Below are 26426 nucleotides of genomic sequence, written 5' to 3' on the forward strand. Positions count from 1 at the left end.
AAAAATATGCGTATTGTTAAGGACACGTGTAACCTATGTCTCGAAGCCAAGCGTGATCAGTGAGTGTATAGGGAGATGATCGTGGATCAGTCACTTTGACACAACTGGTGGTCGTCAATGAAACGAACTACTAACTATTTTAACAATTTTTATTTTACCAGGTAAGGCCCACTGAGCTATGTATCCTTTTTTCACAAGCGACCTGGCCGCAAATGGTAGCTCAACAAAGTGTCAACGTTGATTTTAAATGTGAAGGGAAAAACCGGAGGACCTGGAGTAAAATCCACACGACCATGGGGAGAATATGCAATCTCCAAATATACAGCAGGCGTCAGCAGGCGTCATGGTCAGGATCAAACCCACGACCTCCTGTATGCCAGACGAGGTAGTTATGATCTCGCCACCGTGGCACCACTGACTTTCGTCACGTTCAATATGACTCCTCGGTCTCTGATATTTGGCAGTTGCTCAGCGTGGGGCTACAAGAAATAATGCATTACATACGGAATTGCCGTTCAGTAGAAATGTCAAACTGAGATCCTGGCAACTTAATAAAATAACAATCCCTCCTCTCTATTCAATAAACAATGGAGGTGATGAACCTGGCCACCTTGCTAAAATTCCATTACAACTGACCCCCTTAAAATGTTCAAAGACTTAGGGCGGCCTATTCAGTTTGTGTATCGAATGCACAGATCTCATTCTAAAAAAGGGATGCATGTAGGTGAATCTCTCCAGTACATATATGTTGTCGTTCTAAATTAATTTAAACCACTCTAAACATTGCAAATGCTGAGCTCCGTGTTACCATTGGATGTGGAGCTGAATCAGTGAGCGCTGGATTTTCCTGGGAGGTTCTGTCAGCCATGTCAAATATATTTAATGTGAATTTCATGGAAAACCATAAATCTTTCAATTAGCTGTATTGGACACAGCTGTCGAGGGAATAACAGTCCCAAACGAATAATTTTGCCACACATTGTGGAGTTTAAATTAATCCCTGTAATTAATCAGTGTAATTACCGGTAATATTTTTTTTTCTAAAAAATGTTCATCATCATCAACAACAAAAAAATACGACGATCAATCTTGCGCTGGAATTCTATGATGGGTTTTTTTTCTAAAAAAAAATTCCGTTAAACTGATCGACGTCGCGCGTACGTATACCAGCTCTGTTGACCGCAATAACTGGAAAACCATTTCTGTTCCTTCAGGGACAGAGAGGCCCGCCGGGAGTTGCGGGCCCTCCAGGGATGGCAGGCCTCGACGTGAGTGGGAGGGAGGACACGATTTCTTAGCGCTAACTGGGATCCGTGCGAGGGCACAACGCCTCATCAGCGACGCACCCATGCGGAAAATGTCTCTCGGGGGGAGGGGGGGAGGGGTCACGCGTCACACCACCACCACCACGAGCCAAGCCGCCACGGTTTAAATTTAAGTTTTTTTCCGTCAGGCTGGCCTCGCCTTGTTTGTCACGACCCAGGCCATGGAGGGGGCGGAGGGGCGCTGCGTCAGGAGCCGCTGCTCCTCCCGTTGGCCCCCATTACGCTGAAATTATCACGCTGATTTTAAGGAGCGTGGGCCATTTAAACGTAGCCCTCGGCGACCCGGTCGTGACTGTAAAAAAAAAGAGGCCGATGGCCTGTCACGTTGGCATAAGCCCTCCGCGTTTCGAAGCGTCCCTGCTTGGGGTCGCAGTGACCTCGTGTAGAAATTGGCTCGCGCTCTCCGCCCGGCCAGAGTGCGATTCCGAGACCCAGCCAGAGCGCAGTTCGGCCGGGGCGCCGGGCTTCTAGCTGTCGACCAGTGGTTCTTAACCTGGGGTGCATGCGCATTCCCTGCGGGTTCGCACGATCCCTTTCTCGGGGTGCCCAGACATGGCCATATGTTTTTTTCGAAGGTGAATTATCGAAACGCAAATTAAGCACGGGCGCGTGAGCACGACTACATTGTTTCATCAAACCGATGTGTTTATTGACATAGTAAATGTTTTAACGATTAAGAACCAAAGGGGTTCAAGGCTGCCGTGACAGTTAAGAACCACTGCTGTAGGCGCTTCATTTAATGCTTGGCGATCCGAACTATTTCTTACCGCCCGATTGGTGTGGATGACCCTTCCGTTATCAGTTTCGCTGCATAACTGGGCAAACATTGTACCCTTACCGCTCGTACGAGTTCCTCAAAGTTTACGTTGGATTGACCACTCGCAACTCACCGATTTCGTGCGACTGCGTCTAATTTGCTGCGGAACGTTGTGGAGTGCGATAACGGTTAGCATGCTGGGCTTGCGATCCAGAGTTCGCCGGTTCGTCTTTAATGAATCCCCTCCACCTCTGTCCACCCTGCCGTATAAATATGCACGACCAAAGTCCTTCGGCAGATCGTGTGCGGTGGGGTCAAGTGTAGCTTTTGCCGCCCCTTCTGAGACCCCTGGCCATAGTGGGTCGATTAGGCCCCATACTCTCTCGACTTTCTATAAAACTGTCTGATTGAAGTCGTTCTAACTCGATTTGGTGCTTTCGTGACTGCAGGAATTACTCTTTGTTTTTTTTTCGGTAAAGTCACGTACGCTATTATGTAATTTTATTATTTCTTATTTCTACGTGACTTTACGGAAAAAACCAAAGAGTGAAGTCGTTCTGTTTGCAGTGGCATCAGCAATCAATCCCAGCGCTGCACCTTTACCTATACGATTGCGCATTGGGGTTATGAAGTGGCTAAATACAACTGCATCGCATGATGCTGCATCGCTATGAACAGGAATTGGAGTACAAAACTCGCAACTATGTGTAAAGACGTAAATCGGCGAAAGCCGATTATGTTATCAAAGCGTCGGCATGTTTCCGAGCATTGAAACTTTTCTTTATAGTTAAATTGTTTTAATAAGTTACCAAAAACTAAAGGAATGTTTCATAATTGATGTTTTGAGTCAGATCGCGTGAACAAAGCGTGTATCGTAAACCCTCCGTCACCCGACACAGCTAAAGTCACGTTGAACAATTCAAAAACATGAGCACGAAGCGCCGCAGGACTCAATGAAGGATTACATGAAGCAAGTATCGCCCCCTCCTGGCGAAAACGTGGCATGACCCTCCCGAAAAGGACGAGAGAGACTAGGTTGGGGCATTCCTGGCTGCACAAGCGTGATAATACAAAAAAAACACCTGTCCATTTGCAATGCATATGAATGCGAGGATGGCTAAAGTGAAACAGATCGTCTCCTTGTCGTGCTGTTGCGATGAGCACTGGCTTACGTCACAAACATTGTGTCCGTGTTTTACAGGGTCCCGCAGGAAAGGATGGCATCCCGGGCCCTCCCGGCCCACCAGGAGAAGCAGTAGGTATTCTCTTAATTTGCCAACGGAAGTGTGCCCGCCGCCCAGAACCGCGCGCGGGTTATTAATCACCGCTAGTTCAAACAGCAGAGCAGCAGAATCACCAAGGGCGCGTTGCCTACATTTAAACAAGGCGTATGTACTTTGATGGCTCGGAGATAATTCAATCTAAACAGATGAAATATTAAATCGTGTAATTTACTTTTTCCGGATTAATCTCATTAATGTGGCAGTACTTTCTGAAATGTGATTTATGGTGTGGCAGCTCGTGAGCCTTGATGAAGCAATGGCACTCACAAAATTTACTTTGTTGCTTTTCCATCCTCCCCCCCCCCCACCCTTTACTAATGGAATTACATCTCGTGTCCAGCATCCACATCCGTTGTTGTACCCGAAAGACGTCACCAACTTCCTGAAGGTAAGCCACGTGCGGGGGAAGCTGCTCTCGGAACAGACGCTTTCATTGAATCCGGCGCAAATGCAGTGCGGTTCGAGTTCACAGCGCAGTCCGAATGCGACTGCATCTCAAGCCGCTTCGCGGAAGAAGAAAAAAACCCGGCAAGTTGCGCGGCGTTATTAGATTGTGTGGAAACACGAGCCCGTTTGTTTTCGGTTAAAGTGAATTGGAAATGTTATGGAGAGGGCAAGTTGCTGCAGGTGGAATCTAAATGTTGGCACTTGCCGTCGTTTTTACAATCGCTTGACGTGATGCGCCTTAAATTTCCCCCATTTAGCACTGAAAACTACGCCGACGGAGTGGTTGTTCTTTGTTTCCGTTTAATCCGCGCACAGCTTCCCCGAGCTGCCAAGGAAACCGCTGGATAAATTGATGCAGAGTGATGTTTGCTGAGCGAGCTGCGCGGTGACATCACAAGCGACACACGTTAGGTCCTATCGTCAGATAAAAGACAATTCCAGAATCCTTTCTCAGTGTGGTTACATGTGTTCCGTGAAATGTACAGACGTAACTATATTACCTTCTTGCACGCTTTAATCGCGCTAACACGCAGGGAAGCGTTGTACCCTGCGTGTTAGCGATGCGCAGAAGCAGATATATCACAGAACCTCGTCATAGAACCTTCCAGTGCCCATTTTTAACCACACAGCAGATTCTTCTAGTGCCCATTTTTAACCACACAACAGATCCTTCTTGTGACCATTTTTAACCACACAACAGATCCTTCTTTTGACCATTTTTAACCACAGCAGATCCTTCTTTTGACCATTTTAACCACACAAGAGATCCTTCTTGTGACCATTTTTAACCACTCAACACATCCTTCTAGTGCCCATTTTTAACCACACAACAGATCCTTCCAGTGCCCATTTTTAACCACACAGCAGATCCTTCTTATGACCATTTTTAACCACTCAACAGATCCTTCCAGTGTCCATTTTTAACCACACAACAGATCCTTCTTGTGTACATTTTTACCCCGCACTGGGGCAGGGGAGGCTCATTTTCCCCCCACGCACTGATTCAAAGTATCATTTGTTGTATTGCAGTCAAAACCAATGTCTTTTTTTATCAGTGCTGTAATTTGTTTTTTTAATATGTGAATGTGATGGGTTTTTTGTACATTATTTGGTGGCAGGGCTAAGGCCATCAACTCACCAGAGTTAAGGACCAAGTTTAACCATGGGTGGCAGAAACCTTGATTCAAACCCACCGTGTCAGCAATGCTGACCGATTGCTTTGACCTCTGAGCCACCCAGCCACCTAATGAAGGATTCATTTGTGAAAACTCGACACATTCGTCAAACACACTGCCCTGAAGAGAACGAACGCATACAATAGGTGACGTGTCAGGCATTTGTCCGTCTTCGTTGCAGACGAGCCATAAGGAGGGACCGTTGCCCAATATTCCGCTTGTTGTATTGTATAACATTTCCATTTCATGGCGGAGTCCTTGACAAATGTGCTGAGTTGTTGTTATTTGTGGTTCTTCAGCACCGTCAACATAGCAATACCTCGCAACCGCGCGGCAGTAAAGTCTCCCGGACCTTCTAACTTTTCTCCGCGTCTTGCCAGGACGCGTGCACCGACTGTCCCCCGGGGCCCCCGGGCTTCCCCGGGCTGCCCGGCCTTAAGGGGGACAAAGGCCACGCGGGCACAGCAGGGCCCAGCGGCCGTGACGGCAACAAGGTACCGCCCCCGCCACCTCCGCCCCTCCCCCTCAGCTGCTCCCCTCTAACGGCACCGCCTGCCTCGATCTCGTCCCTGCACTTGTCCCCTGCCAATAGGACTCCCCCCCCCTCCTCCTCCCACAATTTAGGTTTTTTTAAATTGATATTTTTTTCTTATCATGATTCATTTATGGCCCTGTTTACAAATACTGGACGTATCACATATCAGGACCACAACCCCCTCCTTCCACCACCCCCTTAGCTCAGCCCCCCTACTAAATCCATGTAATTGTAATAGCAGTGGTGGGCTTTCTCCGTAATTTGCGAGCTTCATTCGACGTACAAACTGCCCCCAATGGTTTGCAGGCTGCCGGACAAAAATCCTCAAATGGTTACAATGAAGCGATGGGGTGTCGCAGCCTTCCCCCCGAATACATGGAATCAGAATCGGAATATTCACTCATAGCGGAGGAATCCGACGAGCTATAAAGCTCTTTTTCACAGATGTCCGAATACATGGGGATCAGAGCGAGAGCAGGATGTGCGACGGACGAACGCTGATCGTATCGGCATGCTTCTGTTCGGCGTTGAACATGTGTTTCAAGGTTGTTTAACATCGACTCTGCTGCGCGCCCTCCCGAGTTTTTCTTGGCCCCCTTTGAAACAAGGTCATGCCACAGGACTGCTTTGCATCGCGCCCGCAGCTTGCCTTGTGCATTTCCAGTGCTTCCATTTCCCGACGCAGCATATATTTTCATTCGATGTTTTAGTCCTCCGTCGATCAGAATGCTGGATGAACGCCTCCCCGCGCCATGTGCGTCCTTGGGTATATTACTACCATACTTTGCCTGTTTTTTTTTTATCGCGATTGGTGAGCGCAGGCCCAAAGACCCAAAAGCACCGAGTCGCCAGCAACAAACAGCACTATGGAATGAGTCATTGATAAGATATTCTTAGCTCTTTCGGTAAAGTCAAGTTGAAGGGAAACAATAAAATAATAATATATATAACAATAAAAATTCTCACGACGTTTCGACCATAACACAAACGGTCGTCATCAGGTGTGTCGGTTTGCATAAATGTATTTATTTTTAAACGGTGTATTTATTTATTTTATTAATTTTATTTTTTTAAATAAATAAATACTCCGTTTAAAAATACATTTATGCAAACCGACACACCTGATGACGACCGTTTGTGTTATGGTCGAAACGTCGTGAAATTTTTTTATTTTTTTATATATTTTATTATTTTATTGTTTCCCTTCAACGTGACTTTACCAAAAGAGCTAAGAATATGAATTACTGCAGTCACGAAAGCTTTAAATCATAGATAAGAGTTAACGCGTTTCTTAAAGCGAGTACGGTTCTAAGAACTTCATAATGGAGATAGTGTGGAGTACCTTTCCATAGCTCGTTTCCATGTAAGTCTGCGGTCCTTTGTCAATCCACTGCTGGATGACGGTATTGCACACCCCCAACGTTGGTCATTGAGGGTGTGTGGTCATACTTCACCGCGCTGGTCAGGCTGGTTGGTAGTAGAAGCCACCCATGTCCAGTTAAGATAACGCTCGCCAATGATGTTAGCGGTGGCTGGGATTCAAACCCAGGCGGCAAAGGTTCAAAACGCAGTGCACAGATATTCAAGTAAAACCCTTTGTTTTGTTTTTAAACGTAATCACGTAAATAATGTAGCTCATAAGTAATAAATGTCGTCATTGTCAGTTTTCGTTTGTGCGTGCAAAAAAATCTGAACCGGGTGTCAAGGCGTCGAAAATATATATTTTACGTTGATTGGTCGATCGTATCCTCGACAGCGTAAACATAATAAACGGTAGGTGGGGGGGAAATAAAACGATCTTGTAAAATATATATATGAATGATCCGGCTGAATGTAACTAATGCAAATGTACACGATAAATTCAGTCATAGCTAAACAAGTGACGCGAACACTCAAAGGGACGCGTGTGCAGTCAACGTCTACGTAGCCCGGCCTCAGTCGTTTTAGAATTACCGTCTCCAAGTCACATCCCTTGTTGAATAAGTACGTTGTTCATAAATGCCTCAAGGACACAATTGTTTCTGGCATCCATATAACTGCGTATTGGCAATGCTGTCGCACGGTTTGAGGGGTAGCGGCATAAGGCGATAAGTTCTTTTCACAAATGGAACGCTTCATGAACATCAGGGGCCTTCCGAGTTGCGTTTGCTTTTCACTGTGGGAGCGTGCGTGGATGCAACTGACGAGAGGAGCAATCAGGCGGTCATTACGAAACACATATTGGCTACAATCAGTGGCAATTGTGGTCACTTGTGCCCACCACTGCACATGGTCTCGGTTTTCTTTTTTTTGTTTACGAGAGGCCGAAAAGCACCCATCGGCTCAGCCATTGGGCTCCTAAAAGAGTCTCCACCCGAGTGTCCTCTCGCTCCGTGTTCCGCTTCGCCATGGCACGCGCTGCAAACGGCGGAGTGGAGAGCTTGCGGGCTGGCCCCATATATGAGAGTGCCTACACTTTAACTATGGATCCCCGCACTCGGTGCTCCTCTGCCGAGCCCTTCACGATCGTCACAGCCCTACGCGCTAAACTCTTGAGTGCTCCGACGGCATCATCGCTTCCACTTTGCTCCCTGCCTGAGGTGTAAGTGCCATCCATTATACATGATGGGACTTAAGAGCCGTGTGTTTGGATGCTCTAGGGTGCTGCCGGCGAGAGAGGAGACCAAGGAGCTGCTGGCCCTCCCGGTTTGCCGGTACGAACAACCGAAATGCAAGTAAAAGCGCCGGAGCAACAGAGCCCTCTCGTTCGGACACGTGGACTCTGCCTCAGTGGCCCCAGACTATGAGTGAATGAGCAAGTGACTTGAGCCTTACCGATTGACAGGCTTGCGCCTCGTGCAGGGCCTTTCCTGGTGCAGTGGCATTCATGGGTTTCAGCCCTCATCCCTTTACAACTGCTGCCTGTAAAACCCTCATCCCTTCACAACTGATGCCTGTAAAACCCTCATCCCTTCACAACTGATGCCTGTAAAACCCTCATCCCTTCACAACTGATGCCTGTAAAACCCTCATCCCTTTACAACTACTGCCTGTAAAACCCTCATCCCTTCACAACGACTGCCTGTAAAACCCTCATCCCTTCACAACGACTGCCTGTAAAACCCTCATCCCTTTACAACTGCTGCCTGTAAAACCCTCATTCCTTCACAACTACTGCCTGTAAAACCCTCATCCCTTCACAACTGCTGCCTGTAAAACCCTCATCCCTTCACAACTGATGCCTGTAAAACCCTCATCCCTTCACAACTGATGCCTGTAAAACCCTCATCCCTTTACAACTACTGCCTGTAAAACCCTCATCCCTTCACAACGACTGCCTGTAAAACCCTCATCCCTTCACAACGACTGCCTGTAAAACCCTCATCCCTTTACAACTACTGCCTGTAAAACCCTCATCCCTTCACAACTGATGCCTGTAAAACCCTCATCCCTTTACAACTACTGCCTGTAAAACCCTCATCCCTTCACAACGACTGCCTGTAAAACCCTCATCCCTTCACAACGACTGCCTGTAAAACCCTCATCCCTTTACAACTGCTGCCTGTAAAACCCTCATTCCTTCACAACTACTGCCTGTAAAACCCTCATCCCTTCACAACTGCTGCCTGTAAAACCCTCATCCCTTCACAACTGATGCCTGTAAAACCCTCATCCCTTCACAACTGATGCCTGTAAAACCCTCATCCCTTTACAACTACTGCCTGTAAAACCCTCATCCCTTCACAACGACTGCCTGTAAAACCCTCATCCCTTCACAACGACTGCCTGTAAAACCCTCATCCCTTTACAACTACTGCCTGTAAAACCCTCATCCCTTCACAACGACTGCCTGTAAAACCCTCATCCCTTCACAACGACTGCCTGTAAAACCCTCATCCCTTCACAACTGATGCCTGTAAAACCCTCATCCCTTTACAACTACTGCCTGTAAAACCCTCATCCCTTCACAACGACTGCCTGTAAAACCCTCATCCCTTCACAACGACTGCCTGTAAAACCCTCATCCCTTCACAACTGATGCCTGTAAAACCCTCATCCCTTCACAACTGATGCCTGTAAAACCCTCATCACTTCACAACTGATGCCTGTAAAACCCTCATCCCTTCACAACGACTGCCTGTAAAACCCTCATCCCTTCACAACTGCTGCCTGTAAAACCCTCATCCCTTCACAACTGATGCCTGTAAACCTCTCATCCCTTCACAACTGATGCCTGTAAAACCCTCATCCCTTTACAACTGCTGCCTGTAAAACCCTCATCCCTTCACAACTACTGCCTGTAAAACCCTCATCCCTTCACAACTGATGCCTGTAAAACCCTCATCCCTTCACAACTGATGCCTGTAAAACCCTCATCCCTTTACAACTGCTGCCTGTAAAACCCTCATCCCTTCACAACTGATGCCTGTAAAACCCTCATCCCTTCACAACGACTGCCTGTAAAACCCTCATCCCTTCACAACTGCTGCCTGTAAAACCCTCATCCCTTCACAACTGATGCCTGTAAACCTCTCATCCCTTCACAACTGATGCCTGTAAAACCCTCATCCCTTTACAACTGCTGCCTGTAAAACCCTCATCCCTTCACAACTACTGCCTGTAAAACCCTCATCCCTTCACAACTGATGCCTGTAAAACCCTCATCCCTTCACAACTGATGCCTGTAAAACCCTCATCCCTTTACAACTGCTGCCTGTAAACCTCTCATCCCTTCACAACCGCTGCCTGTAAAACCCTCATCCCTTCACAACGACTGCCTGTAAAACCCTCATCCCTTCACAACTGATGCCTGTAAAACCCTCATCCCTTCACAACTGATGCCTGTAAACCTCTCATCCCTTCACAACTGATGCCTGTAAAACCCTCATCCCTTTACAACTGCTGCCTGTAAAACCCTCATCCCTTCACAACTACTGCCTGTAAAACCCTCATCCCTTTACAACTGCTGCCTGTAAAACCCTCATCCCTTCACAACGACTGCCTGTAAAACCCTCATCCCTTCACAACGACTGCCTGTAAATCCTCATCCCTTCACAACTGCTGCCTGTAAAACCCTCATCCCTTTACAACTGCTGCCTGTAAAACCCTCATCCCTTCACAACTGCTGCCTGTAAAACCCTCATCCCTTCACAACTGATGCCTGTAAAACCCTCATCCCTTCACAACTGATGCCTGTAAAACCCTCATCCCTTTACAACTACTGCCTGTAAAACCCTCATCCCTTCACAACGACTGCCTGTAAAACCCTCATCCCTTCACAACGACTGCCTGTAAAACCCTCATCCCTTTACAACTACTGCCTGTAAAACCCTCATCCCTTCACAACGACTGCCTGTAAAACCCTCATCCCTTCACAACGACTGCCTGTAAAACCCTCATCCCTTCACAACTGATGCCTGTAAAACCCTCATCCCTTCACAACGACTGCCTGTAAAACCCTCATCCCTTCACAACGACTGCCTGTAAAACCCTCATCCCTTCACAACTGATGCCTGTAAAACCCTCATCCCTTCACAACTGATGCCTGTAAAACCCTCATCCCTTCACAACTACTGCCTGTAAAACCCTCATCCCTTCACAACTGATGCCTGTAAAACCCTCATCCCTTCACAACTGATGCCTGTAAAACCCTCATCCCTTTACAACTGCTGCCTGTAAAACCCTCATCCCTTCACAACTGATGCCTGTAAAACCCTCATCCCTTCACAACGACTGCCTGTAAAACCCTCATCCCTTCACAACTGCTGCCTGTAAAACCCTCATCCCTTCACAACTGATGCCTGTAAACCTCTCATCCCTTCACAACTGATGCCTGTAAAACCCTCATCCCTTTACAACTGCTGCCTGTAAAACCCTCATCCCTTCACAACTACTGCCTGTAAAACCCTCATCCCTTCACAACTGATGCCTGTAAAACCGTCATCCCTTCACAACTGATGCCTGTAAAACCCTCATCCCTTTACAACTGCTGCCTGTAAACCTCTCATCCCTTCACAACCGCTGCCTGTAAAACCCTCATCCCTTCACAACGACTGCCTGTAAAACCCTCATCCCTTCACAACTGATGCCTGTAAAACCCTCATCCCTTCACAACTGATGCCTGTAAACCTCTCATCCCTTCACAACTGATGCCTGTAAAACCCTCATCCCTTTACAACTGCTGCCTGTAAAACCCTCATCCCTTCACAACTACTGCCTGTAAAACCCTCATCCCTTTACAACTGCTGCCTGTAAAACCCTCATCCCTTCACAACGACTGCCTGTAAAACCCTCATCCCTTCACAACGACTGCCTGTAAAACCCTCATCCCTTCACAACTGATGCCTGTAAAACCCTCATCCCTTCACAACTGATGCCTGTAAAACCCTCATCCCTTCACAACTGATGCCTGTAAAACCCTCATCCCTTCACAACGACTGCCTGTAAAACCCTCATCCCTTCACAACTGCTGCCTGTAAAACCCTCATCCCTTCACAACTGATGCCTGTAAACCTCTCATCCCTTCACAACTGATGCCTGTAAAACCCTCATCCCTTTACAACTGCTGCCTGTAAAACCCTCATCCCTTCACAACTACTGCCTGTAAAACCCTCATCCCTTCACAACTGATGCCTGTAAAACCCTCATCCCTTCACAACTGATGCCTGTAAAACCCTCATCCCTTTACAACTGCTGCCTGTAAAACCCTCATCCCTTCACAACTGATGCCTGTAAAACCCTCATCCCTTCACAACGACTGCCTGTAAAACCCTCATCCCTTCACAACTGCTGCCTGTAAAACCCTCATCCCTTCACAACTGATGCCTGTAAACCTGTCATCCCTTCACAACTGATGCCTGTAAAACCCTCATCCCTTTACAACTGCTGCCTGTAAAACCCTCATCCCTTCACAACTACTGCCTGTAAAACCCTCATCCCTTCACAACTGATGCCTGTAAAACCCTCATCCCTTCACAACTGATGCCTGTAAAACCCTCATCCCTTTACAACTGCTGCCTGTAAACCTCTCATCCCTTCACAACCGCTGCCTGTAAAACCCTCATCCCTTCACAACGACTGCCTGTAAAACCCTCATCCCTTCACAACTGATGCCTGTAAAACCCTCATCCCTTCACAACTGATGCCTGTAAACCTCTCATCCCTTCACAACTGATGCCTGTAAAACCCTCATCCCTTTACAACTGCTGCCTGTAAAACCCTCATCCCTTCACAACTACTGCCTGTAAAACCCTCATCCCTTCACAACTACTGCCTGTAAAACCCTCATCCCTTCACAACTGATGCCTGTAAAACCCTCATCCCTTCACAACTGATGCCTGTAAAACCCTCATCCCTTTACAACTGCTGCCTGTAAACCTCTCATCCCTTCACAACCGCTGCCTGTAAAACCCTCATCCCTTCACAACGACTGCCTGTAAAACCCTCATCCCTTCACAACTGATGCCTGTAAAACCATCATCCCTTTACAACTGCTGCCTGTAAAACCCTCATCCCTTCACAACTGATGCCTGTAAAACCCTCATCCCTTTACAACTACTGCCTGTAAAACCCTCATCCCTTCACAACTGCTGCCTGTAAAACCCTCATCCCTTCACAACTGCTGCCTGTAAAACCCTCATCCCTTTACAACGACTGCCTGTAAAACCCTCATCCCTTCACAACGACTGCCTGTAAAACCCTCATCCCTTTACAACTGCTGCCTGTAAAACCCTCATCCCTTCACAACTACTGCCTGTAAAACCCTCATCCCTTCACAACTGATGCCTGTAAAACCCTCATCCCTTTACAACTGCTGCCTGTAAAACCCTCATCCCTTCACAACTACTGCCTGTAAAACCCTCATCCCTTCACAACTACTGCCTGTAAAACCCTCATCCCTTTACAACTGCTGCCTGTAAAACCCTCATCCCTTTACAACTGCTGCCTGTAAAACCCTCATCCCTTCACAACTACTGCCTGTAAAACCCTCATCCCTTCACAACTGCTGCCTGTAAAACCCTCATCCCTTTACAACGACTGCCTGTAAAACCCTCATCCCTTCACAACGACTGCCTGTAAAACCCTCATCCCTTTACAACTGCTGCCTGTAAAACCCTCATCCCTTCACAACTACTGCCTGTAAAACCCTCATCCCTTCACAACTGATGCCTGTAAAACCCTCATCCCTTTACAACTGCTGCCTGTAAAACCCTCATCCCTTCACAACTACTGCCTGTAAAACCCTCATCCCTTCACAACTACTGCCTGAAAACCCTCATCCCTTTACAACTGCTGCCTGTAAAACCCTCATCCCTTTACAACTGCTGCCTGTAAAACCCTCATCCCTTCACAACCGCTGCCTGTAAAACCCTCATCCCTTCACAACTACTGCCTGTAAAACCCTCATCCCTTCACAACTGATGCCTGTAAACCTCTCATCCCTTCACAACTGCTGCCTTTAAAACCCTTATCCCTTCACAACTGATGCCTGTAAAACCCTCATCCCTTTACAACTGATGCCTGTAAACCTCTCATTCCTTCACAACTACTGCCTGTAAAACCATCATCCCTTCACAACTGATGCCTGTAAAACCCTCATCCCTTCACAACTACTGCCTGTAAAACCCTCATCCTTTCACAACTGATGCCTGTAAACCTCTCATCCCTTCACAACTGCTGCCTTTAAAACCCTCATCCCTTCACAACTGCTGCCTGTAAAATCCTCATCCCTTCACAACTGCTGCCTGTAAAGCCCAGTCCTAAAATGCGATTTGGTACCCAATGGGGTTGCAGGTCAGAGAGGGAAACTTGGCTGGTTGATTGTGGATATTTTTTTTTGGGACCGAATTTACCTTGCAGTCTTAGTTGATGCCCCATGTTGAATAGTTTGTTACTTTAAAATAGTAATAACTTACAGCCCTTCGTTAATCGCGCTGGTCGCTGTAGATTGGTGAAGTTTTGGGGCCCAGGACTTCTTCAGATATCGGTCGCCACTCACGATAGCCGTGACTGGCAATAGAGCTCAAGTCTCTGGGTTTCATTCTGCAATGTATTAACCGCTACGGCTCCAGGCTACCCCACCTTATTGGGATGATACGCGGGATGTTCTCGTTGCTGGGGGATTCTTGAGCGATATTGTGGGCAGAGCCACGAATCGAAGGAGCCCATTATCACCGACGTCTTTTCAGAAATGGCATGGTATAGAGAGAGAGTGAGAGGGCAGTTATATCACTGAACAAAAGCAATTAATTCACAAAAGTTAAATAATGCGTGAGTGAACGAATGAGTAGATAATGAAGTCAATAAATAAGATCGTGCTTTTTGTGAGACTAATTTTTATTTGGATGAAAAAACAAAGATTTTCTAATATTAATGTAATAATTGTGATACCCCGTAGCCTTTGGCGGTTGTGCCGTGTATCTCTCCAGTGTGTTTTATCCGGTTGTACCGCGGGCGCTGTTCAGCGTCCCCGTCCTCACGTTCCACGTTTCCCTCCGCGTGCCGACTTGCACGCAACCGAGTCGAGCGGCCCCGAGGAAGAGCTCCCCCCGGCGCGCGGAGCGAAACGTCGGACGGACAACGTGGCGGGCGGACGGACGGGCGATCCTGCGGCACGACTATGAATAAAAACACAGGACGGAGAGCCGGCACGCGACTCCGCCTCGCGGCCCTCTCCATCCACCGTTTTTGTCTCACCCTCCCCCCCCCCCCGCTCTAGGGGATGAAAGGCGAACGTGGATATTCGGGAACGGCGGGCGAGAAGGGAGACATGGTAGGAGCTCCGACCACCTGCGAGCCCGCGAGCACGAACCGCACCTCGGCACCGAGTTGTTATTCTGGCGGTCGGCAAGCGCCGAGCACTTAACTGAGGGACGCGCGCTCGTATTTTTACAGGGTTCGCCGGGAGTACCGGGCTACCCAGGTCCGCCCGGCCTCTCTGGCCCGCCGGTGGGTGAACGTTTCCGTGATTTTTTTTTGTCGCCGCGGTGTTAGCGCTCGTCGCGCGCGGATTTGCCAGATCTCCGGGGCGCCCTTCGGATTTTAGATCTCGGCTGCGAACCGCCGCCTCTCCCACTGAGCAGGAAGAGCATTTGCTGCGTAGGAAAATAACCGTGGTTTTGTGATCTTTCGAGACGTGCACTTTTTTTTTGCCACGTGTCAAAGAGCGACTGACGGGGAAAGTATTTTGGGTTTGTTGTTGCAGGGATTGAAAGGAGACTCTGGGGCACCGGGACACGCCGGATTACCAGGAGAGAAGGTCGGATGTCTCGCTGTTGTTCTCGTTGTAGAATGCAGGGTGTCTATCGAGGTGGCATCCACTGTTAAAAAGTTTCAGTTTGAGACAGATTCGCACAACTGTGCAAATATCCCCCGTGTAGCCTTTAACAGGCTGCTGAGACAAGTGCTGTTAACGAGTAGCACCTATGAAGGCCGGCACGGCACACGAAGGAGGTGGGTGGCCAGCACCACGCCCGGCCGCCTTTGCCTCCCCAGTGCTGATGCTTGCACACCGCACCGGTTATTCATTTGAGGCCGAGTCGACCTAGGGGAGGCCCAGGACCGGTTCCTTATATCCCCCACTGTTATTGGTCATCGAACTCGTCTCGCCGTCTTCACCGCGCTAGCCCTCCCCGTGGCAAAACCTTACCCGCTAACGCTGGCTAGGGTGAAGATCGTACCGTGTGAATGTTTGTTGAACTTCCTTGGCCGTGGTGTGAGCGACGCGCATCGCATTGAGCCTCGAGAGACTCCCAGGGTGTCCGCCAGAATCTCGGGCTGTGCTTGTTTGAAGCCTTCTGTTGTTTGTGCACCACTGAAGGATCACTCGGATTCCCTGCACCACTGAAGGATCACTCGGATTCCCCAGATAGCGTGAACCCCAAGCGTACGCTTGCACACGTCACGAACGTTTTCAACCGCGCAGTCCAAGTCGCCGTGCGCGTTTAACGGCTTCATTGACGAATGATGATGCATTTCAGGACAACTTTTCAGCAGAAGGCGCGCGTGTTTATCCGGCAATGCGTTCGTGTAAAATCCGCAACGCTGACTTAGCCACGACCACATCAGAGTGTGTTCGTCTGTTGGCATTCGTTGGTCTAGCACTGGTGACACAAAGCCATTAAAGAGGCTGTTTCTGGTGGAGGCAGATCAGTTTCAAGGACAATGCTTACACGATTTAAAGCTTTCGTGCCTGCAAGGATTCATCTTCTTTGGTTCTTTCGGTAAAGTCACGTAGAATGAGAATAAAATAATAAATTGAGCAAATAAAATAACACAATAAAATTCTCACGACGTTTCGGCCACAACACAAGCGGCCTTCATCAGGTGAAGGGACGAGACTGTCTGGAGGACAGCGCTGGAGCAAACTCTCATTCTACGTGACTTTACCGAAATAACCAAAGAAAATGCTTACACGATCAAATCATATTTGTGTGTACGTTTTACCACAAGTATGTGTTGTCCTTCCCGACACCTCCGACTTGCAAAGTTGGCTACGTACTGTGCGAAAGAAATTCAACAAATACATCAATGCAGACTTAATGCCTTGTAATAGGTTTGAACATCTTAACACCTTCATAATAAAGGTTCTTGGGTTAGATCGCGTTTATTTATAAATGTGTCGTAACCCTCCACCACCCGACACGGCCAATCAGCAAAAAAGTGTCACGTTGACAAAGACAAATAATTCACTACTTCAGCCCACCGGTGTGTTGAAGAGTTAATCCACATTTACAGTTTGAGTACGACGTTTCGCTGGTAAATACTTCCAGCATCATCAAACAATTCGCCAGAATGGTAAAGCCCTCGCTTGCTCCCGGTTTTATATAGGGCAGCAGGGTGACGTCATCACTTAACTCATCAGGTGCAGTGATTAGAGGCGGAGGGGGGGGTGTAATGTAATTATATAATCGATTAGTAATCAGTCATTGGTTATGATTAGTAATGAGTTGTAGATTAGTAATTCTTTAAATCAAAATAATACACATTACATTTTGATTTAAAGAATTACTAATCTACAACTCATTACTAATCATAACCAATGACTGATTACTAATCGATTATATAATTACATTACACCCCCCCCTCCGCCTCTAATCACTGCACCTGATGAGTTAAGTGATGACGTCACCCTGCTGCCCTATATAAAACCGGGAGCAAGCGAGGGCTTTACCATTCTGGCGAATTGCCCGATGATGCTGGAAGTATTTACCAGCGAAACGTCGTACTCAAACTGTAAATGTGGATTAACTCTTCAACACACCGGTGGGCTGAAGTAGTGAATTATTTGTCTTTGTCAACGTGACACTTTTTTGCTGATTGGCCGTGTCGGGTGGTGGAGGGTTACGACACATTTATAAATAAACGCGATCTAACCCAAGAACCTTTATTATGAATAATATTGGTCGCGAAAGCCTACGTGTTAAACTGATCTTAACACCTGTATTATTGCCAGAAAGGGCAAATATGAAGCCTTTTCTTTTCCCATCACGTGTTAATCTGTTTGAACTATTTAACATCAACGGAAGCGTGCATGAATATCCGTGTAGCTCTATTTATTCAAAATTCACCTGCATGAAATGGCTGTTTACAACACTCGTGTAACACACGTAGGTAATTAATTCGTCTGCTATTTCTTCTTAATCCCCTCCCCTCCCCCCAAGGGAAAGGACGGTTCCCCTGGAATGATGGGGTCTCAAGGTCTTCCCGGCATCCCTGTAAGATAATCTCAGCTCTTAGTTACATTCACAGCGGACGTCGCCAAATTAGGAGCGCGTCTGACATTTGCTTCAGCGCCGCGCGCCCACGTGAGCGATGTCGCTCACTCGATAAGACGGGCGAGCACGCGCAATTGCGTTGCCGTGGGGTGACATTCACTTGCTCCGGCCCGATGGGTACATTAATTGCACATTCAACACAATGACGACAACAAAAACCTCACAAATGAATGAATAATTCGGTAACTCTAGAAATAACAAATGAAAAGATAAGTCGGATGTCAATGTCAGGGACTGGAGGTCTCCCCCTCTGGCTGCTGCGGTCATCAATTTTTCACACTTTGCTGCGAATGTTCGACCGCTGGAAGCTTCGGAAAATTTGCCGCGCGGGTGCGGATTTGGGGCAAAGTAGGTGAGTGCCCGGCGTCTCGGCTTGGAGAGTGGGGACTCGTTGTCCGCCCCGTACACGTGTGCGTGTGTTGTGTTGTGTGGTGTGGCTGCTGGTAGGGCCCGCCCGGGCTGGAGGGAGAGAACGGCAGGAACGGAGCTCCGGGCGAAGCGGCAAGTTTGATCTCGTTGTTTTTTGGTATCCCCTTTGCGGTGTTAGCGGTTTGCTGCCGTGGCGTAATAGTTCGCATGCTGAACTCGCAATCCGGAGGTCCGCCGGTTTGATTTGATTTGTTACCTACCTCGCCTGGTATGCAGGAGGTCGTGGGTTCCATCCTGACCCTGATGCGTGCTGCTGGATTTTTCTCCGGGTCCCCTGATTTTTCCCTCCACATTTAGAACCACATGCGTTTATAGTCTTTGGCTGCTATACATTTCCACGCGATAAGCCACTTCGTTGAGCTAGCATTTGTGGCCAGGTCGCTTGTGAAAAGAGCTTTTTAGTAAAGTCACGTAGAATGAGAATAAAATAATAAATTGATAAAATAAAAAAACACAATAATATTCTCACGACGTTTCGGCCACAACACAAGCGGCCTTCATCAGGTGAAGGGACGAGACTGTCTGGTAGGACAGCGCTGGAGTGCTTTCTAGCTCAGTGGGCCTTACCTGGTAAAATAAAAAAAAATAGTTTATAATTCCATCGTTGAATTGCTTGTTCACGACACTGCTGAAGAAATCGCCTCCAGTAGAGAGAGCTATAGATGGTCCCTACAAAAGGGTCATTGACCCACTCTTCCACACTGGTCAGGCATCGTGAGAGAGGTGGGCGTACCCACACTTTACCCCACCACATGCGACCTGTTGATACATTCAGAATCTGAATATTTCATTATACTGGAGGAATCCGATGAGCTATAAAGCTCTTTTTCACAGATGTCCAGGAGGGGCAGGTCAGAACGTTACAACAACAAATAATATAAAAACGCGATAGGATTGCAAAGGAAATGTAAACAAATTACTTTAATCAATACTACTGAAAGCGACCAGATTGTTAAAACAATAAAAATTCCATATATCTCAGGAGTAACTGACAAATTAGCCCGCGTTTTGCAAAAGCAAAACATTACAGTAAGATTTGGTACAGTACACAAAATTCAAAAACTAGTATCTTGCACTAAAGACACATTACCTAAACTATCAACAGAAGGTTATATCGGATTAATTGTTCATGTGGCAGCTGCTACATTGGGCAGACGGGACGTAACATCAGCGTAAGACTAAAAGAACATCAGAGAAATATTAAATTATCTCAAACACAACTGTCGGCAGTGGCAGAACATGCTTGTCAACAAGGACACTCAATTGATTTTGACAATGTTGCAGTGGTGTGTAAAACTAATTATTACTGGCAAAGACTAATTAGAGAATCCATTGAAATTGAGAGGAACAAGAATAACTTTAATCGCTCTGACAGCTACCGGCTCAGTGCGGCCTGGAAGCGTATTATTAAATAATACACATTACATTTTGATTTAAAGAATTACTAATCTACAACTCATTACTAATCATAACCAATGACTGATTACTAATCGATTATATAATTACATTACCCCCCCCCCCCCCCCCCGCCTCTAATCACTGCACCTGATGAGTTAAGTGATGACGTCACCCTGCTGCTCTATATAAAACCGGGAGCAAGCGAGGGCTTTACCATTCTGGCGAATTGCCCGATGATGCTGGAAGTATTTACCAGCGAAACGTCGTACTCAAACTGTAAATGTGGATTAACTCTTCAACACACCGGTGGGCTGAAGTAGTGAATTATTTGTCTTTTGTCAACGTGACACTTTTCTTTGCTGATTGGCCGTGTCGGGTGGTGGAGGGTTACGACACATTTATAAATAAAAGCGATATAACCCAAAAACCTTTATTATGAATAATATTGGTCGCGAAAGCCTACGTGTTAAACCAAATCACTTTAATATATACAAATACAATTTGTACTATTTTATCTTACCAGGTAAAGCCCACTGAGCTATTAGCTTATTTTTCAGAAGCTGTTTCACCCATTCATGCTGCTGGGTAGATGAACAAAAATTGTTTGAACCGTCTGGCCCGAGAGATCGCATCGGTGACCCCTGGATGACTCGTCCAGCCTGCAAAACCCATTCACACGGTCATCCCGGACCTACCTGCCCAGAGGCAACAAAAAAAAATCCGTGGCTGTGAGAAAATTTGCTGCAACTGGGGATTCGGTGAAGTGTCACACTCTCACAGAGTAACGGTGGTCATGTAAAAAAATGCCTCCACCGACTTAATGAAGGCCATTTGCAAAGGAGTGCTACTTCACTGTAAATTGGGATGCCTATTGGGAACCATTAGCGTCATTAAAATAATAACTCGAGAAAGTTTAATAACGCTGGCGAGTGGCTGCCATTCCACGTAATTGTGTTGTGTGCCTGATTGTGATTACACTAATTTTCAAAACGGTTGCTTTTATTGGCACAAATTTTAGGGCAGCCCAGGAGAACCGGGAACCGCCGGGAAGCCAGGAGCACGTGGGTTTCCGGTGAGTCGCTTGCCATTTCTATTTCGTCTTTGTTGCCTTTCAATAGATGACCTTCATATTTGCGCACGTGTTTTATACGGCAATTACGGGAACTTCAGAGGTTCATAAACATGCATAAACAGCTTTTTTGCTCCTCAAGCCTGGAAAAGCTGCTTAATCACCTCTCTGCACACATAGTCTGAGAAATAAACTTTGAAATGTGTGCGTGGTACGGATTATGTGATATAGTTTTTCACGATCCAGTATCATATTTCACGATGTGACAATTTTCACGATGTCAGTTTCACCTAACTTTGTAATTGTACCTCAACATTTTTTCGTCTTGTTTTTGTACTCTTTTCATATTTTAACCTGCGCTTAAAATATGAATAAGGATTGGTTAATAGTTATTCAACTGCAGCACTCAATGTAAGGCTGCCATTACTCTTCTCATTATTGTAACTTTACAATCAATGTTGCTCATAACGCACACGCTGTCAGAAAACCATTGTGTCATTGAGTCAACATTCCACCATTGTAGATTTAAAGCTTTCGTGACTGCAAGGATCCATACTCTTTGGTTCTATTCGGTAAAGTCACGTAGGTAAAAAATAAAACAACAAAAAATCACGACGTTTCGGCCACCATTGCTCAAGAAAATTATTTACACACTCCACTAATGCAATGTGTGATAGGTATTATTGTCTCCACTAAACTTTTCATTATTTTTGTAAGTGTTTATTATTATTGTTACTGTATTTTGTAAAAAAAAAAACAATCAGAAGTTTAAAAAATGTAGGAGAAATTCATTGAGCTACGATAATTAATTGACACCGATATTTCACCAAATTGACAATACGATTGCCGTGGTTCTTGTGTCGTACAATGTACGATACCTCTCCGCGGTTGTGGTAATGAGCCGCAGTTTATTCACACACGCATTGCGTTGCAGCCTTGCGCTCTCTTGCAACGTTTGCATCTTTAACCTTGGGGCAACGCTCTTTCATCCTGAGGATCAAAACGCCAGATTCCAATTTTATACGATATATTATTTTTTATTTATTCAGTCAGTGTCATTCGGCGCAGTGCAACACAGCATGAAGTAATATCAATGACGTACCCTGGAGCTCATTTGTGTGTCTGTGTGTCTGCGTGTGTGTGTGTACATGTGTGTGTGTGCGCGTGTGCGTCTGTGTGTGTGTGAATCACAGGGCTTCAAAGGTCACAAGGGCCTAGTCGGGCCACCCGGCCTGCGCGTGAGTCATTATTTATTTTCCCTTCCGATGGAACATTGTGGCGTTCGTGGTGTGTCCTCATTTGCTCAGAGATTCGCTCGATGGTTAATGCGTGAAGTTTTTTTTTTAGGTTGTGCTATTGCTTGGACATTCCTTTTTTTATCATTATTATTATTACTGCGTATAAAGAGTCAGAGGCCTCCTTGCTCAACGAGAAATGAGGCAGCGCTTGTTTCCATCGGATGCGATGGGAATTCCACATTCCTACTATGGGGGGGGGTGATGTTTTTTGTTGTTAGGGTTGTGCCGATGCGAAGACGCATGCCCCCCCCCGCCCCCCCCCCCCAAGTGGCTGGGAGCTTCTTGAAGAACCGAAATTGGCAGCTCGCTTTCGTTGCACCATCACGCCAAACAACGTTCCATTTGATGTCGGGTCTTTTTTTTTTCAAAATAATTCGCCGTGAAGTGCAACGCTTCCCCGGCGCCGATGACGAGTGTCGTGTTTTGCTGCAGGGCGAACAGGGCATGAGTGGACAGCCCGGACGAGAGGGCCCCAATGGAGCGCCGGTAAAACCCGCATCACCAGCCCAGTAACCGCATTGCCATGCCTTCAATCCCAGGAGACACTGTCCATCTATTTCGTCAGGTTACCGGCTGTTTTTCCCAATTCCAGATTTTGACACACTTGCTCAAATAGTATGCTGCCGCGGTCTTAATGGTTTGTGCGCTGGACTTGCAGTCCAGAGGTCGCCGGTTCGATCTCCTGGCGGGGCATTAGGAACGATGGGTAAACTCTTATTCATTTGTTATTTTTCATGACGGTATACGATTCATCCCTAGCCCAGCCGTGGATCGACGAGCAGGCTGTGCATGAGTAGTAAGTTATTATCATTAATATTGCAGCAACTTAGGGGGGGGGGAAACATATGGGAGGATGTTCCACAGAGATGTAACATAACACACACGCACTCAACGTGTGTAGACTCAACTGATGCTAGTGTGTTTATTACACTCTCATTCACCTATTCCTTTTTTAAACGACGATTAACGACTTACGCCTGCTCCGGCCGAGGATCGACAAGGAGGCTGCGCGCGTGCGCACAGTTCTGCTTCGAGACAGCGTAAAGCAGCGTTTGACTCCCATACGGCTTGCGCGTCCCCGGAACAAAACGCCGGCTGCTCCTGCCGTGTTGCTCGCGGCGCGGTTGGGAGACGTCAGCGCCGGCGCGGTGGAGCGCGGCGCGGTGCGCGAGTCGGTGGGGCGCGCGTGGCGCCCTCGGTTACGGGGAAGATTTACGATGCCCATTTCTCTCCCCGACTCCCCACTGGTGACAGGGTGACCCGGGTCCCCCGGGGCCGCAGGGCCCTCCAGGCCTCCGCGGAGAGCCGGTAAGATGTTTTTTATTATTATTATTATTTGAACACGGTTGCTGAGCACAGGGCCCAAAGGTCCCGAAACGTCAAGCAGCCCGCAACAAACGGCGCTTTCGAAATTGTGGATGGATTGAGAGCGTGTGATGCAGTGCCGGATTAAGCTAGTGCGGGGCCTGTAGCACATGTAGCACATGTTATAAAGTGGCCCATTAATATTAAAACACACATTTTTTTACTTGTGTAGTAAATTGCATTTTTTATGTGCTACACAACCAGATAATACGACAAATCGCTAACCTTAAACACCCAGTCGTTCATAAAGCTGAAGGCAGAATAGTACTATATTAATAGAGCAAGTACAGAATCACTGAACCGGAATTGATAGCTTGAAAGCATTTAGCGCGGGGCCCTTGAAAGTGCGGGGCCCGTAGCTACTACACATGTAGCTACTACATGTTTAGCTACTACATGTTTAGCTACTACATATGCAGCTACTTTTGCGACTAGGATAATCTGGCACTGGTCACGTGATGCGCTTGTTGCGTTGAGGGAGGCAACACGAGCTTGGGAAAATGTACGATGGGAGGGAATTCCGGTGTGGAGCGGTGAGAGAGGAGAATCAGAAAGCGAATAGCAGCAGCGTGGTTGGTGATGGTCAAACACGGGCTGGTGGTATATATTTTGTGGTTGTTGAACACGAAGTGGTGGTGGTGATTGAACACGGTGGTGGTGGTGGTGGTGGTCGTTGAACATGGTGTGGTGTTCGTGGTTGTGGCAGTTGAACACAGTGTTGTCGTGGTTGAACACGAAGTGGTGGTGGTGATTGAACTCGGTGGTGGTGGTGGTTGTGGTTGAACACTGTGTTGTGGGTGAGACAAAACAGTCAGCCTCGTAGACCGAGCCCTCAACATGGGCGGAGGAAGCAATGCGTGAAGTTCACATGAACAGGACACCACCAGTGTAGTAGCAATGGAAGGGTGACACGGAGGCGACTGACCGCTGGTGATCGAGTGAGTAGACTGAATTAGTGAGTGCTGGATCGTCACTCAGACCGGACTGCTTTATGATTAATCCTATACAGATGATGGGGGCAGGGAGGCAGCACCGTTGGGCTTCCACTTCACCGCTTTGCCTCTTGCGTAATATTACAGCTAACTCCCGATTACCTGTGGGTGGGATTGCAGTTTAACCGTGGCTTTTTCAAATGCAGTACATATATTTACACACTTTATTATTAATATATATGGCTGGCCCATGTGTTTTCCGGTTGTACCACGTGTTTTTCAGCGTGACTTCTGGTAGTTTTGTTCCAAGTGCTCAGTGTTTCTCCTGCAGGAACAGTCCAGTTCCTGGACAGTAATACTCAATCCCTCCCTTCTGCCAGCTTGCCAAAAAGCCACGCACCCTTTTTCGCGGTACTGACAACTGCTTGCTTTTTTGCTTACGCAAGATCGCATTGCATGGGTGGCTTCAGAGATACGGCATCATTGTGCCACCAGCATTGCAGTTTGTTTTTATACGTGAAAATGAAAACGCACGTCGCTTGAGCCGTGAGCTGCTGTGCTGCCCAGGGGTTATAGCTGCCACGGCGAATGCCAGTGTGGTGGCCACCAAGCGAGTTGATAGCAACAATCTGCGTGAGTAAATACATCATTCCCACGGCGGTGATTCAGCATCTCCCAAAAAACCAAACTGCACGTAACGCTGAGCAGGTTGAGCCTGGATAGTGCTTGGATGGGTGAACAATTGACTTCGAACGGGTCTTATAGGCCGCTGCGGAGTTACACTGTCAGCACAGGGCAGTGTAAAAATATCCATTGTTGTACTGTACTATGCCCTCAAAATTTCCATGCTCCCTGCCTCCACCAACCCGCACTGACCAGCGTGGAAAGAAGCCCTCATCGAGCGGTGGATTGCGTGTGCAAGCCGACATGCTTGCACGTCGCCTGCAGCACGTTAAGCGATAGAGAGACACCGCACCTCCGAATAGCATGGTTGGCTACGTACGGTGCGAAGGAAGTTCAACACACATGCAACAACAGGGCTGTACGTGTGCACGACTTAGCAACTGTGCCGAAAGTCTATTGCGGTCAGCATCTAAGCCCGTTAACGATTGCCCAGCTAGCACCTTCGCCGTTACACAAATCCCGCATGTCCCGTGACGTTGATTGCGATCGTGCTTGTGTGTTTTTCGCACTAACAGGGCAAGACGGGCGCCACTGGGCCTCTCGGGTCCAAGGGAGTCCAGGGAGAACCCGTGAGTGTCGCAAATTAAATCAGACACACCTTGAGGGGGCACGGTGTCATTGTGATCCGAGTTTGTTTTGCCATCAGCCGCTTCTGTGCCGCAAGTGAGAGCGGCTCTGGTCGCAGCATCAATATGCCTCTTTTGCTTTGCCACCACTCCTCACCGAAAGAAAGTGCTGCCTTGCCACTGCCCACTTGGTGACAGCGCTCTTACCGAGCGGCGCAGCGGTGGTGCAGGGGTTAGCGCGCTGCGCTTCGAATCTGGCGAGCCGAGTTTCAATTCTCCTCCCACGGCCGATGTCGGTGACGAATATCTGAGCCGGCCATGGGTCCTCCCCTAGGTCGGCTCGCTTCTTAAGTGAGTCACTTGTGGTGATGCGTGAACATCGGCGCTGTGGAGACAAAGGCGGCCCGG

General features: G+C 47.5%; 1 protein-coding gene across 2 annotated transcripts in view; it reads left to right on the forward strand.

The window, feature by feature from the left end:
* The window catches only part of COL22A1 (collagen type XXII alpha 1 chain), a 164965-nt gene that overhangs the window by 118950 nt on the left and 19589 nt on the right, over window positions 1-26426 (forward strand). For both annotated transcript variants that reach the window (XM_032952970.2, XM_032952969.2), the window contains 15 exons: window positions 1215-1268; window positions 3284-3337; window positions 3706-3753; window positions 5368-5481; window positions 8162-8215; window positions 15220-15273; window positions 15396-15449; window positions 15706-15759; window positions 18164-18217; window positions 18725-18778; window positions 21123-21176; window positions 22367-22411; window positions 22904-22957; window positions 23726-23779; window positions 25968-26021. In XM_032952970.2, the coding sequence (XP_032808861.2) occupies window positions 1215-1268; window positions 3284-3337; window positions 3706-3753; window positions 5368-5481; window positions 8162-8215; window positions 15220-15273; window positions 15396-15449; window positions 15706-15759; window positions 18164-18217; window positions 18725-18778; window positions 21123-21176; window positions 22367-22411; window positions 22904-22957; window positions 23726-23779; window positions 25968-26021 (855 nt within the window). The remainder of the gene's footprint in view (window positions 1-1214; window positions 1269-3283; window positions 3338-3705; window positions 3754-5367; window positions 5482-8161; window positions 8216-15219; window positions 15274-15395; window positions 15450-15705; window positions 15760-18163; window positions 18218-18724; window positions 18779-21122; window positions 21177-22366; window positions 22412-22903; window positions 22958-23725; window positions 23780-25967; window positions 26022-26426) is intronic.

Source organism: Petromyzon marinus, chromosome 12, assembly GCF_048934315.1.
Source record: "Petromyzon marinus isolate PM22_M1 ecotype Great Lakes invasive population chromosome 12, UKy_Petmar_22M1.pri1.0, whole genome shotgun sequence".
NCBI lineage: Eukaryota > Metazoa > Chordata > Hyperoartia > Petromyzontiformes > Petromyzontidae > Petromyzon > Petromyzon marinus.